The 15,611-nt window shown below is 34.5% G+C and overlaps 1 protein-coding gene across 1 annotated transcript; it reads left to right on the top strand.

Moving 5' to 3' along the window:
• Positions 1-9,669: 9,669 nt before the first annotated feature.
• LOC120076204 lies at positions 9,670-15,081 on the top strand. The gene is made up of 5 exons (XM_039029970.1): positions 9,670-9,795; positions 10,115-10,158; positions 11,128-11,206; positions 13,920-14,132; positions 14,371-15,081. The coding sequence occupies exons 1-5, from the start codon at positions 9,670-9,672 to the stop codon at positions 14,728-14,730; spliced, it is 822 nt and encodes a 273-aa protein (XP_038885898.1). The 3' UTR covers positions 14,731-15,081.
• Positions 15,082-15,611: the final 530 nt, after the last annotated feature.

Genomic DNA, 15,611 nt, shown 5'->3' with positions numbered 1-15,611 from the left:
GTATATGTTCCAGTATTACGCCATCAAACTTTACCAGCAATCTTCTAGCATAAATGAAGTAAGGCTTTAAATCCTCACGTTTCACATCGTATTAGTGTGGGAGCTGATTTATAATTAACTTCAAATTGTCGTATACTTCTATGTATGTTATCCCAATCTCTAAAGCCATCTGTAAGCCAATGATGAGTGCTTGGTATTTAGCAACATTATTTAAACAAAATCATTGAGTGTGAATCTATACAATAACATGTGATTCTCAGGAGAAATGATGAGAACGCCAATGCTGACTCCACTTCTTCGTATTGCGCCATCAAAGTACATGGTCTAAGGCTCTATACTTTCAACCCAAAATATTTCTTCATCAGGTAGGTCTTCATATAGTTTCCAATATGATGAAATCAGATGATCAACCAAGAAATTTGCCAATGCTTGACCTTTCACTACCTTCTGGTGTATATATACAATATTAAATTATTGAAATATAATTGCCCGTTTAGCAAGGCGTCTTCAGATGACTGGCCTAGAAGATATATTTGATAGGGTCGACCTTTGCCATCAAGTATATAGTGAAGGCTTGCATATAATGCCTCAACTTGTCTATCACAAAGAACAAAATGAGACACATTTTCTCAATTGGAGAATAATTCAGTCTAGCCCCAATCAAAATTCTGCTTAGATAGTAGAGTGTGCATTCTTTACCCTTTAATCTTTTCTTGTGCAAGTAGTGCTCCAAGAAATCTTTCTTGGATAGCAATATATAATATCAATGGTCTTCTAGTTGTAGCTGCACTCAAAACTAGAGGGTTAAGTAAATACTTCTTTATGCTATTGAATGCATTTTGACATGTTTGGTCCCAATCAAAGACTATATCCTTACTTATCAATCTCTGGAATGGTTGACGTCGACCTACAAGATTAGATATAAATTTTCTGATGTAGGCCAAATGACCATGAAGACTTCTTAACTCGTGCAGGTTTCTCGAACTTGGCATTTTCTAGATAGCATCGATTTTGATTCCTCAGTGCCTCATAAGAAACCTCAAAAAATTCTCTAAAGACACGCCGAACACACATTTAAGAGGGTTCATTCTTAATTGATATTTCCTTAAGCGATTAACGACAAGCTTTGGGTCTTTTAGATGGTCATGTCGCTTCCTAGACTTCACTACAAAATCATCGACATAACATTCAACATGTTTATGTAGCATATCATCGAAGATCCTTTGCATAACACGCTGGTATTAGAGGTGAGCATGGGTCGGGTGGACTCGATTTTGGACTAAAACCACTACCAACCATTGAACTCATCAGTTTCATTGGGTAGTTTCTGACGGTTTTGGAGATAGGGAAAACGCCGACCGTTGAGCACACAGTTGGGTCAATCAGATTTGATCGGGTTTTTTGGCGATGAGTTTGATGATAAGAACATTGATTTGAAGAGAAATAAAAAAGAATAGCGAGGGGAAGAAAAAGATGAGAGAATATAAGAAATGGAGAAGAAAACGAAGAAGATGAAGAAATGACAAGGAGGGGAATAAAATAAAGAGAGAGCAAGAAGGAGAGAAAGAAAATAAAATAAAATTAATTAATTAAAAAATTATAAAAATTATAAAATATATATTTTATTTATTTTTAATAGGTAATGATTACCTAATACCTATTATACCACAAGTATTGTTACCTATTAATAGGTAATCATTACCTATTAAACAACATTTTTTTAATTATATATGCACATGGACGATTTTTTGGATGGTTCCGGGCCGAGTCGGTCGGGGTAAGTCAGGGTTTGGTTCTTTAGGGGAAAAAAAGGTTCTGGCCAGATTGAAGAGAAAATCGGTTGGTTTTCTTTGGTTCAATCGATTTCAGCTGTTCGATTAAGTTTTTTGGTTATCTCTACTCACCCCTAGCTGATATGTAGCACCTGTGTTCTTTAATCCAAAAGGCATCACCATATAAAAATATATACCTTTCGGAGTTTGAAATAATGTTTTCTCTTTCATCTTCTAAAGCCATTCAGATTTGGTTATATCCTAAATGACCTATCTATGAAGGATAAAGTCTCATGCCCCGTAGTGCGATCCACCATGATTTCTATGATAGGCAAGGGAAAGTCATTTTTTGGGCACGCGCTATTCAAGTTGCGAAAATCAACACAAACATGCAGTCACTAGGCGATGGACAACCACTTTCGGATCAAGCCCATGCATTTCTTTATACAACCGAGCAAATACATCTTTATATGTCGAGAGTAAGTTCACATATTCCTTTTCTTCGTCCTTAGTAAGTTGTGCGCTCATGAAGGTTGGACGAAGCTCTTCTATCATGCCAAGATTGACTTCCTTTAGATCATCGATCGTTGATTGACCCCCATTCTCAAGTGATAATGGAGCTTCTTTCACATCTTTTTCAAGCATCGTAGGATTTGATGCTTCTTCTATTGTGACATGACAACAACTTGTCGCAACTTCTTTATCCTTTATGTCATTCTCTTTAGGTCAAGTGATAATCACATCATGTCCCTTTACTTTTAACAAATTCTTTGTATTTAAGGAAACAAGAAACTTTTTTTTTCATTCTTGATGGAACTGCACTGCGAATTTTTCATCTTGCATGCTTTGCCTGAGACTAATATGAGAGGTCACTTCTGGCTTTTTGTTGTGGTCTCATTTAATCTCTCAAAAGCTATGCCAATGTAGTTGGCATTGAACACACGCTATTTACCTTATTTGAGAACGTACTTAGCCTTTGAAAAGCTAAAAGTCAGGTAGAGCTAGAAATTGAATGTTGATTTTTATCTTCAACTACATGCGCACTTAGCCTTTGAAAATCAAAGAACGTACCATAGAAGAAGTAATGTGACTAAAGATAGAAGTTCTTTGACTTTTGTTTCTCTCGTCTTTTTTTTTTTTTTTTGGAATTGTTGCTCTCTTCTATGGTAATGTGACACGTGTCTGCAACTTTTTCTTTTCCTTTGTCAGTTATGCGAATTGACTTAGAGGACTTATATCCAAATCCAGATCTTGAACTAGGTATAAAATACCCTTGTTTTTTAAACTTATTTTGCGTCAGGAAAAGTTCGGGCATTCCGTCAAATATATTTAGGCTTTTAAGCTCTATACGCGCTGTAAAGTCATAACTTGCCCTTGCCAGCAACTTATATGCTTTTGGAACGAGCCCATCATTTATCTTTTTTTTTTTTTTTGAAGGATTGCTTTGACCTCTCATTTCTCAGTCTTTTTTAATCCTCCTCTATCCATCTTTGTAAGTAGTGCGGTGAAGCTTTCCTTCAAAATTCTGACATCTCCGAACGTCAGATTCTTGGAACATTCTACAAATGGTGATTCACCTTTCTTACGTCGAGAAAGAAGAACATAGCGTAAGATAGGAGGGTTTGAGACCTTTTCTTGTGGACTTATCGTTTTTTCATTCTTTGATGCCTCATTCTTGATCTGAGTGATCGGTTCATCATTCCTCTAGTTTTTTAGAGCATCCATCTTCACTTGACTTTGCTATTGTGATCGTTTGTTGCCCGGGCTTATAAATGTCTTTTTGTTGGGGTTGATGCCCTAAATCTCGTGAGTCTTTTAGTTTGTAATTGTACTGTACAAACCATTTATTTATCTAATAAAATAAGAAGTATTTTATTTGATAATTAATAGTATTAACCCACAAAACCAATAAACTAAGATCCAAAGTTATTTTCTGTAACTTAAACACGTATGTGGAAACATACAGGTGGATCATGTTTAAGAGATAACTTAAACGGTCTATAATAGATGTAGACTGGGTACCTTATCCTGGTGACACTACGAATACGACCCGTTTTGTAGTTGTTATAATTGTTATAAAGTGCTACAAATGATCTAATCTAGGTCATTCATGTGGAGACAGGAGAGGAGGGGGGTGTTCTATACAAAGAGTTTGTATAAGACTGAACTATAAAATGAATTGTCTCTCTATATAAAACTGTGATAGAAGAGACTTACATTTCACCAGGATGACCACAAATGACTTGACATGGATCCTGAGCGAGTTTTGAACTTCTGCCAATGTAAACGGTCCTTTGATCTATATGGGTGAGAGTGACCAATTTCATCGACTCAATATGCTTACCATTTTGAGGATTTTCTAGTTGGGGAGTTGGGAACACAACTTTACAAGAAAGGAATTTACTCTTTCTCTATAGTTAGAGCAAGTAGAGAAATTGCTCTCTTAAGGGTTGATTCCGGGGCTTGAACAATATAGCGCCACACTTTCTCCTGGCTAGAGAGGGGTTTGGTCATAGTTGGACTATGACTTATTATTCATTAGAGGGATCAGTGGTACTTAAGAAGTTAGATGTGACTATAGAGGCAAAACGATAATTTTGGCGCAATTATACTTACGAGCAATATGAAAGGTCAATGCATCATTGATTGGTTATTCCAATGTACACAGAAATATATATGTAGTGTGAAGAGGGTCCTTAGGGTCCAGAATCAAATTAATTTTAGATTAATTTAAATTGTTCAAATTAATTGAGAAAATTAATTATATATGATATAATTAATATAATGTATTTGATACATTATAATATAAAGTTTTATTTAAGAGAAAATAAATATTTGAATTTGATTCAAATATTAATTATATGAATGTGATTCATATATGAAAACCATCGATTATAATTATATGAATTTGATCCATATTGATTACTATATGTTAATTGAGAATGTTAAACTGTAGGTTATATTATATCTGATATAATATAAACTATGGGTTATATGCTATATTAGATATAACTAGTTTAATATATGATATATATAGTAAGGTAGTTATTATATGTATTTATATATTAAATTGTTTTAATTTTTTGAAAATTAGTTTTAGTAGTTTTTTAATTATTTTTTAAATTAATTAAAAGGAGGAAGTCATTTGATAACTCCCTCCTCTTAATCCTCTCTTTACATGGAAGTGGGGAAGTTGATTTCTAGGGATTCATCTTCCCCCTAATTCAACGCAAAACAGTGTGTTCTCTCCCAAACAATCCTTCTGCAAAAATCTCTCTTTCAAATTCTCCTTCTCCTTCTGTCAAAATTACTACAAGAAGCCCACAAAACTCTGTCTGATTCTTAACCTTGAGAATACTTTAGTTTCATTGTGGTGGAGTCTATTTTTCCGTTGATGTAATTTTTGGCGTGTTCGTGTTCCAAGGAACGTGGAGATCATTTGGAGAGGAATCATGAAGAATTATTGGTCTTCAAGGGTAAGTGTTCTCCAACCCTAAGTTTCTTATCATTTTTGTTGATTAAAGCATGTTGTATTAAAATGCGTATGAATTGTTTCCGTCCTCTGTAATTTTATATTTCTGTAAAAATAAAAGTTGGGCTATGATCCGCTTCTGCATCAGATGTTTGGCATCCTTCATTTTGGCTATAGGAATTTTTATCGTTATAACTTCATTGATATTATCGCTTTCTATATAAAACTTCGCATAAAAAAAGTGAGATTTAGCCTCTGAAAATGGCGTTGAGTCAACATCAACTTTCTTGATGCCCTATTGATAGAATTTAAAATATTGGTTGAGCGTGGAGGCTACTACTCCATTTTCATGAATCCAAGCACATTCTAATAACAGCCTGTAGGTGATCCTTGCATCAATCACGTGAAAAATGGTGTTGCTTGTAAATCTCCTATGGTGATTTCAAGACGAATTTTTCCTACCGCTCGATGTGCTCCTTGATTAAAGCCTTGAATCACCAATTTACTACTTATAGCTCCTCCACTGAAATGTCCAATTGATTCATGGTTGACTTTGGTAGTGTGTTGTGAGACATTATTGATGAGAATTTGACCAAGTTTTTGCTCTTAAGCATATACAGACACAAATAAGGGTCTAATATGAAGCTTAGACCCATGTTGCAGGTCTTCGTTAGTGAACGATATCAATATACAACATGAAGCACATGTATCTGTTTAGGATGAATAAGCAGTTGGAATTCCATCATCTTTTAATATCTCGATTAGTGTATCCTTGGTCTCCCACGGGAGTGACAATAAATCACTTATGCTAAAAAAAAGGTAGTTCCTCCAACTTGGTTGTTGCTTCGTAGAATTTGAAGGGGTACTGTCATCTTCAGTCGTAGTGACAACATGACACAAAACAGTTTCAGCTGGAAACTCTCTGGAAAGAACTCTTTCAAGGTTATTGGTTGTCGAGGTTAAGAAAGCTCCTAACTTCCTTCGATAATTGGTTGAAGTCTTTTCATATTCTTCCTTGTTTTTCTTCTTTGAGTCTTACTCTTCCTTTTATAGTCTCGATACGAACGAGATTCCTTTTTAACAAAGTTTTGTTTATGCTTCTTTCGACGAGTTACTAAAGTCCATCCTTCCTCTTCATCTTTCACTTTCTCTTCTTTTTCTTGGGAGTCAACTTTCTGGTGATCGGTCTTTTGTGAGGTCTCCGATGAAGAATAGGTAATAACAGACGAGATCCAAATTGGATTAAACTCCCTGTTGCAGATAGTCGAATATTAAGATGAATCATTACTGTGGCATGATTTGTTTGCGCTACATCGTCGAGGTCCAACTCAATCTTTTTCTCCTGAGCTAACTTCAAAATTAGCTCCTTCAATACAAAACACTTTTCTACTAGATGACTAATAACTCGATGAAATTTGCAGTAATTGAGGTCATTTACTCTCTCCATTTCTACGGTCGTTTATATTTAGGAAGTTCAATAAGTTGTTTCTTCAGTAGTTGCTCTAACATATAAGGCAGATCTGAGTCTGGAAAAGGGTAGACTTTTTCTTGTCTCTCTTTCAATGTTGGACGTCTTTTATCACCCCTATCTTGGCGCTTTTCAATCTTTTTCTCTGTGGAGTTAAACTTGAAATAGGTTGTGTTGATGACCACAACTTTTTTAGTAGTAACCTTCAGTATCTTCTGGATGCTCTTCATTTATTTCTTTTCTTCTTTACTTCTGGGACCAAAAAATCATTGCTTCCTCTATTAGCAACTCTTAGTTCCACATTATGAGCTATGTTGCTAACTCTTCAAAGGTGTGGGGTTTTATCCCTTGCAGGATACATAGAAGTTCTCAATACATTCCATGTGTGCATATTTTTGCTGCTAGCAGTTCAATTAATCTATCTTTGCAATCACTACGTAATGCTCTCTAGCGATTGATGTAGTCAATGACCAACTCATCTTTTTGTTTTTGTGGCGGTAAGCTCTATCATACTGACGATACACCTAGTACTGTAGAAGCAGTTGAGGAATTTCCTTTCAATCTACTCCCAACTATCAATAGTTTCAGGCTCAAGGTCGGTGTACCAGTTGAAAGCATTTCTCTTAGGAGTTCGAACGGACTGCTTGATCATAAAATCTCCTCGTGTGCTATTGTTTTCACATGTTTCGATGAAATGAGCAACATATTGCTTTGGGTTGCCCTTTCCATCAAACTTTTGGAACTTAGGTGGTTAGTATCCATTTGACATTCTTAGATTTTTAATCCTCTTTGTATATGGCTTGATATACAAGAGGGAAGTTGGAGTATAGGTCCACCATATTGAGCCTTAATGGAATTTGCAATCATCTCATACAATTACTAAACAGACAACGAAGCAATTAGGGTTGATTTTGTGGTTGACTTCCTTACAAAACCATCTTTCCTTTGTTATTATTCTTAAATACAAGTATATGATTTGATTCAGTAGCGTCACGATCCTCGATGTGATTCTTGAGAGATGCAATCTCGTAATCTCTATCTTCAACTGCTTTCATCAACAAGTTAACTTTCTTTTCAAGCTCAGCCATCCTTTCTTCACTCGACGTTGGTTATCGTGACTGACATTATATTTGGATCTGATGTCTCATCACTTGATTGTAGAAGATGAAGTATGCTTATTGAGTGCAAGACTTTCTTTGATGACAATTTCGCCTTTTGGTTGCTTTGAGACCTGTTCCCATATATTCCTCATGATCTCAAAGGGTGGCAGCTCTTTAGATTGTTGAATGCCCTTGGAACGATTGGGAGTAATTGGTCTTTCGTAGACATCACTTGACGTTTTGGAAGCGTTAACTTTAGATGTCATTTAATCTTATATGAGAGAAAGAGATGAAAAGTAGAGAGGTCCCATTGTGCGTGCCAATCTATTCGACTAGATTTAGGAGGAATTTAATTCATAAAATTCAACCCTTGTATTTGTATTGATTTGTAGTATATGTAGGTACAATTTGTAATATATGCTCTTTTGATTCTTTCTCTTGAATGTTGCAAGAATTTTAAATCTTCTCAATCTTATTGGAGCTTAAGCTTCAAAGTCTTCAAAACTTTATAGCTTGAGAGCTTCAATCTTCAGAGCTTTAGCGCTCGAGAACTTGGAAGCTTCAATCTTTGAAGTTTGAGAACTTAAGAGTTTCAATCTTCAGAACTTGAGAGCTTGGGAGCTTTGATCTTCCGAGCTTGAGAGCTTCAAGATCTTCAGTTTTCAGTTATTCAGATCTTCAATCTTCAGAGCTTCTAATTTTGAGAACTTATATCCATAACTTTTCATTCCCTCGAAATGAAGTGTAAGGTTCCTATTTATAGAGCTTCCATAGGCCTTAAGTGGACTTGGGCCTGGTTGGTCTATGGACTTGACCTTGGGCCAAATTAATTTGGTTTTGGGCTCGAGTGGCTTTTGGACCAACTTAATCCTTTTTTTTTTCCACAATTGAACCTGAAACCAAATATCAATATTTAATTAGATCAAATTAATTAATTTGATCCAACAACCAAGATGAAAACACATAGCATCAAGATTCACCAACTTTCTTTTTTCAATTTTAATTTGGGATACATGTCAATTTTTAATTAACCCAAAAATTGTTAAGTCATAATTTCATCATTAATTTTGAGAAATAACATGGTAATTTGTGATTGGTCAAAATTTCTCATATAACCGTTTCAAACTCTTATTTTGATCCAACTTAAACAACACTACTTTTTTTGGGGGATAAATTTTATCCTTATTTTAATTTCATTAGTGAATCAAAATCAACATACCATCTCAATCATTTTCATATGTGACCAAATTTTTGTTAAAAGTTTTAATTACTCTCTCTAATAATTTTTTACATTCAAAACATCATCAATAAACGTATTCTGTAATAAATTACACACAACACAACGTTCAGGAGATCGTTTGCATGAGAAGTACGACCAACTATACAACCTAGTAGTTATTTAATTATACACTTAATTACCTTTCAACGAAGTATACTAACTTTGGTTTACCAAGAAAAGGGAAAAAAAGAAAAAACAAGGATGACTCTCTACTTTTGTATTATGAATTTATGTACTTGGCATTGGCATGAGAAATTTGGCCATAAATATAAAAGGGCACATTTTTGCGTACAAGAAGGAAAATAGCGGCTTTCCCTTCACTCGTTTTTATTAGTGGAACCAGAAAATTCTGAATTCCAATTTGGGGTTCTATGAAATGGGTGTGTTTGCGGCAATGGATAACCTCATCTCCTTCCATATTTCTCATCAGAGGACCTGCAATCGCCATATCTTTACATGAAGATATGTACGAGAAAATGAAGATGGAAGTGGAGAAATGGAAGAAAAGGAAGATTTGGGCTGTCTTTAATTCCAATTTCTGCAAGAGGGTTGGCGATTCTTTTACCAATAAAACGACTATGGAGTTTTGGGTCATCGGCATTGAGGCTTCTCGACGGCGAGAGGAGAGGCGTTATGGCCCTATGGCTGGGATTCTACTGGTTGATCGGCGATCGACTGATTGCGTCTTGTACATGATCCGAAAGGTACTGGGGAATCCCTTTTAAGCATTGCTTGTTTTGAATATGACAGTATTTAGATTATGGGGTTCTGTTTTGATGTTCTAAAACTTGTGGGTGAGAGATATGAACTTAAGAAATCGTGGGTGGGGATTATATTTAGAATTGGAAAATTGGATTCATGGTTCTGATTTGATTAAAGCTTTGTTAACTGGAATTTAGTGTGATGTCATTGTTGGTTTTGTTGTTTATAAGATCTTTTAGAATATTAGAGACCCACCTTAATGACGATTATTATGTAGATTTCTCATATGAGTATCTTAAACAATTTTAACCTTGATTGTAGCTTCTGGGAATGGTTAGAGTTGCATACTTTGAGTCCTTGATCGTGTAAGCTTTGTTGGAACGACATGAAATATTAAACTTTCTTGCTGTGAGATCTAAAAACTAGAATGTAAATCACAAGGATCAGAGAAGAAAAAGAAAAAAAGGAAAGAAAAATACAATGCAACTTTTGAATGTGCATAAGAAAGTTAAAGATCAATAAATTTGTACAGATACCAGTGATAGGATCTTTCATTTCAACTTTTGAGAGTAAAATGTTGTATGAAAATGGTGAAATAATATGTACCTTTTGTTTCCAATTGACATCTTTCTTCGATGAAGACGTGTGATGAAGATATTTTTATGTCTCGAGTATCATTACTGGTGTTAATACAGAGTTCAAGCATAAGAAATAAATAAATGCTTGAAACAATTTACGTAGAAAGTGAATTGAAGTTCAAGATTATTTGACCTTCAGTCAGGTTGTCACTTGTCAAGTCTTATGTAATGGAGTGTAAAAGCGATGGTGCTTCTGATCCTTAGTTCTTTTTTTTTTTTTTTTTTTAACAAGAGACAAAATTATAATCCCTATCCATAGACATTCTACTATTATTTAATGAATTATAGATAAACAGGTTATAGAAACTTGATATGTGTGGTTATTGACAATACTGTATATATTCAGCTTCTACTATGTCACAATTCACCTATTTCAAATTTAGTCCACTTGTACTAATCTCCATATGATCGCTGAAAATAACATATCTTGTTACAATTTTTTTTCCCTTCAAATATGTACATGCTAGTATCTACTCTGTGACTTTGATCCTTCTCAATTTCAGTGCTTCTTTCATTTATCTTAATGATGTCACTGCTTAACTTAAAGAGTCAAAAAGATTCAAGTTGTAGAATCTTTGAGTACTGAAATTAGTTGCTGGGTTAACCTCTAAGGTAAAATTTACTGTTATGTGATTCATTTTTAAAGCTTTGTTGAAAATAAAAGTAAATTGTCAACTTGATGTTGCATACCATCAGGTTTTCAGGTTATGGACTTTTGATTCACAGAGGATATCAGGAAGTGTGCAGAATTGAGTATAGAAGGACCCAGCTACTGGTTAGTTTCCAAAATTTGATGTTTCGTATGGATTATATTCATCACCTATCTTGTACTTTTTAGTAATCAAATAAGCAAATATGTAATTTGTCTCTTCATGATAATGCTATTATCAGGATAGTATGAGTGTTTGACTTGTATTATCAGAACTTCTACCGATTATCTACCATAGTGATTGAGAGTTGGATTCTTATTAAAAAAAAAAAAAAGAAAAGGAAGTTGGATTATGAGCCGGCTAAGCTTTATGTAAAATAAAATTATACTAGTGGCTAACCACAGGTGAATGAAGAAAGATCTAAATATGCTTACTCTTACTCTTGTGACTTTACTTGACTTTGGGGCATATGATCTATTTAGGTTTGAATTTAGTTGCAACAAGTAAAAGAAATAAAGAACTTTGGGGACATGGGTTCCGAACTTGTGGCAACCTTCCTAGGATGTTAAAAATTCTACAAGTTTTGTAATAGATACTTATTTTAGTGGAGATGGTTGTCTCCCAAGGCTTTGGTCTGGAGAATTTATCCCCTCTAAGTGGTTGATCCATACTACCTTGGATTATATTAGTTCTTAATGTTGCCCTGTGCCAGAGGGATAATGAAAAACAAAATCAAATCAATATTGCAAGTGCTTAGTGGGTAATACTAAAGACTATCATGACCAGTAATATTTAGGAAATATATTTTTTTTTTCTTTTTTCTTTTTGCCCTTTCCTAAGTAAGAAACCAAGCTTTCATTAGAAAGATTAAAGAATAACAAGGGCATATTAAAAAAAAACAAGTCTACAGAACTAACTACAAGAAAAATGAATGAAGATTACTTTCTGTATCTTTCTAGAACATATGGAGGTCTTCATTTTTTCAGTGGCCATTATTGTTGATCTTATTCTTATTGCTATCAAGTTTTTTAGTCAGTTTCTATTTTATTCTTGGTGCTTCGTTATTGTCAATTTAATGCTATTTAAAAAAAAGAAAAGAAAAAGAAAAAGAAAAAGTTGAACTGGGGATTATGATCTTCTTTTCCTAATCAAGTTTTTGTTTTTAATGTTTTCTCTCTGTTATTTTGAAGCCGAACAGGGAAAAACTTAGATGAAGAACTTCTCTTCTTGGTAATAATCTTATCTCTATTGTATTGTTCTTCAAGAGGTTAAGTAGCATTTACCACTAGGAGACAAACCTATTAATTGTTTTCTACCAAACAATAATGGCACCAGATTGGCTCCTATATTTGCACCAAAGGAATCACTTCTTTTTTGTATATAATACAAATGATGCAACGGTTACTAAAATATTCATGCCATTAACCATGTGGATTTCATTGAAGTACTAAATTACAGAATTTGTTGAAACACTTTCCTTAAAATGGCTTTTTTATACTTCTACTTCCATTCTCTCCTCCCGTGGGTTTTACCTTGAATATCTTAACTATTAAACTGTGATTTGTGGTCGATAAATTCTGAAGAGTCATGTATTTAGTTGGACTATTTTTAAACTCTTAATTGATTAATAATTTAATTTAGATTTAGGTTTTTTGTTTACATTTGATACCCATTGAGTTAGAAGCAAAGTAGTGAATAGAACTCCCGAGTCCTGACTGTTTATGCTTACTACAATTTGTGATCTCTCTCTATCTTGTTGAAGTTGGAGATATTAATAAAACTTTACTTCTATTAATGCCCTTGCCAGAACTTCAAACATTAAGAAGCCTTGGCTTTAATACTGTGCATTGAAATTTATTATCTACACCACTTCGCTACAAATACTTGGTAAGGAAGTATCCTTCTCAAATGGGACAAGTAAATATGCTAAAAGTTCTCAAGCATAAATGCTCTTGCTAATCTTTTGAAATACATACCATATCATGTATTTCATCATATTGCCATCATTGTGATTGTTTCTATACTTTTGCTTTTACTATTGAATATTTGAGTTTTATATTTTAAAAAAAAAATTATATAGGCAACATCTATGTTACGTATTACTATCATTGTTTCAAAATTTAATTTATTGTTTTAATGCTTTGTTTTTTAGTATCTCGGCTTCGAGAAAAACTTAAATGATAGCTTCTTTTCTTGGTAATCAATATCATCTGTTTAGGAATGCTCTTAAAGAGGCTAACTTCCATCTACTTGTACAACTCAGGGTCTTTAATTTAAGTAATCAAAATCACCCTAGTGGTAATGGTAACAGATATTCCAACTTCTGCATTTTAGAAATTGCTATTATCACTTCATTTTCTAACATTGTAACGTTTACTAAATTTCGACGTGATTATCCACGCAGGTTAGCATTTTGTAATTAATTATGCAGACTCTGTTTAACACTTACCTAAAGACAGCTTAACCATGTGATTTCCCTACAGTTTGCTTTCCTCTCCCTTCATTTAAGAACTTGACAAATTTTCCCAAAAGGATACTCTACTTGCTTTTATTTATTTTTACGAAACCATCTCTGCAGCATACAGATTTCCAGTTGAGCATCTATGTTTACTTGTACTGATGTGCATCTATGCATTAATTTTACTATAATTTCATCTGTTTTTGAAATTGCACAATCTTACAATTCAAATTGTTTCAATTAATTATTGGCAAAGCACTAGATCAGACTTTACCTGATGAATCAATTTACTGCAAAACCTCTCTTTTCATATAAATTGAGGAAATCTATAGAAACCTTTACTCACATCTTTTATTTCTGGCATGGGTTCAAAACCTCAGGAAACCACTCAATATCTGGAGCATGCTGGTGATGCAAAGGATTGTGGGGGTGATGACCTAGAGAGCTGTGCTCGTAGCCCCGAGGATTTCTCCTTGAGTGTCGATCAACTCAATCAAGACTTCAACAAATCTCTCGTTCTTAAAAATTCATCCTCTATTGAATTGAAGGACAGTTCTAATCTGACTATGAAGCAATCGGAAGTTCCTGACAAGGTATACTTCTTCTCCAACTTGTAAATACCATAAGGACTTTTTTCCATAAATGATTTTGGTAGTCTTATTTTCATCTTGTTATTTTTTTCCCTTATCAGGAAGATTGTGATGTCTTTCCTTTCCATAAATAAATCTTTTAGCCTGTTAAGGAAAACTCTACACATAATTTAGGCATATTTAGGTGAATGCTAATATATTTCCTATTTCTTGTGGGGTGGTTCTGGAAAAATTCCAAAAGAAGGAAACTAAAAGAAGGTATGCTGTGGAAATGGGAACAGCTGCGAATGAAAATGATGCATATTTGGATCTCAAACTGTCACCTCCAGGGGTCTACTCAAGGGGTAAATTGTCGAATGAATCGAAATCATCATCCCCAAGATCTCAAGACTCATGCATATCTGCAGAGGTCGAGTCAAATGTAAACTCGGAGAATAATAACCTTCGAGTTGAAAGTTCACCGTTGATTGTGATGGGATGTACTTTTTGCCTGCTTTATGTGATGGTGACAGATGCAGATCCCAGATGCCCTAAATGCAAAAATCCTGGCTTGCTCGACGTTTTCCGTGGTAATCAGGTGAAGAGATCAAGAAAGAACTAGTTTCCTTTCAAGTAGTTTACTTGGTGGTTGGTTTCAAATGCTCCAGTATGCTCTTGAACTGATGCACCCTCTGCTTTTTTCTTGAACTGATGCTGCTGCTGTTGCTGCATGCACCACCATCTTTTCACTTGGGGAGTCAGAATAGCATCTTTAATAAAAACAAAATACAATTTATGGTTCTTTTTGCTCTGTAGTTTGGCTGTTTTGCCCTTCTTTTGAAGAAGGCCAATTCATATGGGATATGGTCTTCAAAACAGCGCTTTATACATCACATTAAGTTACTGTGACCCTCTTGTTAAAGACAGTACACTTTTTCCTTCGTTTGGAGAGTTTATTTCTTTTTCTGTGCCATTTACTCTGTTGAAGACATTTTTGCACATTTTTTTTTTTGTTAAATGAGAAGAATAAGCAGGGAAAACTCTTGTCTTTGGTGGCGTGCCCAAAGCGGTAAGGCAGGGGACGACAAATCGCAGGTGCCGTGACCCACAAATCGTCGCCACAGGAGCGGAGCGGAGCTCGTCAATGAGGACACTCTTCACTAGAAGAAGGAATTCAGCTATTGACTTAGTGAGTTTTTTTCAGTCTTACCTGTGTCTTAAACTTTTTACCATATTTGCTGTTTTCTTGAACCAAATAATGCCTTGTTTTCAGGGAGTTTTGAGAAGTTACCAACATAGGTTCCTGTAGGAGGGTAGTTTAGAACAAAGCCTGTCCCATATTATTATTATTATTTTATAATTTTTAGCAAATTTAATTTCTGGGTTAAGGATATTTTGTAGTGGTATATGAAGTAAATGCACTGGTAAGGAGAATGAAGAGGCTGCCAAAAATATGAAAATGAATTTATTATGATCGCTTGTTCTGTAAATAAGTGTCAACTA

Source organism: Benincasa hispida, chromosome 4, assembly GCF_009727055.1.
Source record: "Benincasa hispida cultivar B227 chromosome 4, ASM972705v1, whole genome shotgun sequence".
In the NCBI taxonomy this organism is placed as follows: Eukaryota; Viridiplantae; Streptophyta; class Magnoliopsida; order Cucurbitales; family Cucurbitaceae; genus Benincasa; species Benincasa hispida.
Note: the sequence above shows the minus strand (reverse complement) of the source record. Positions and strands in the feature narration are given on the sequence as shown.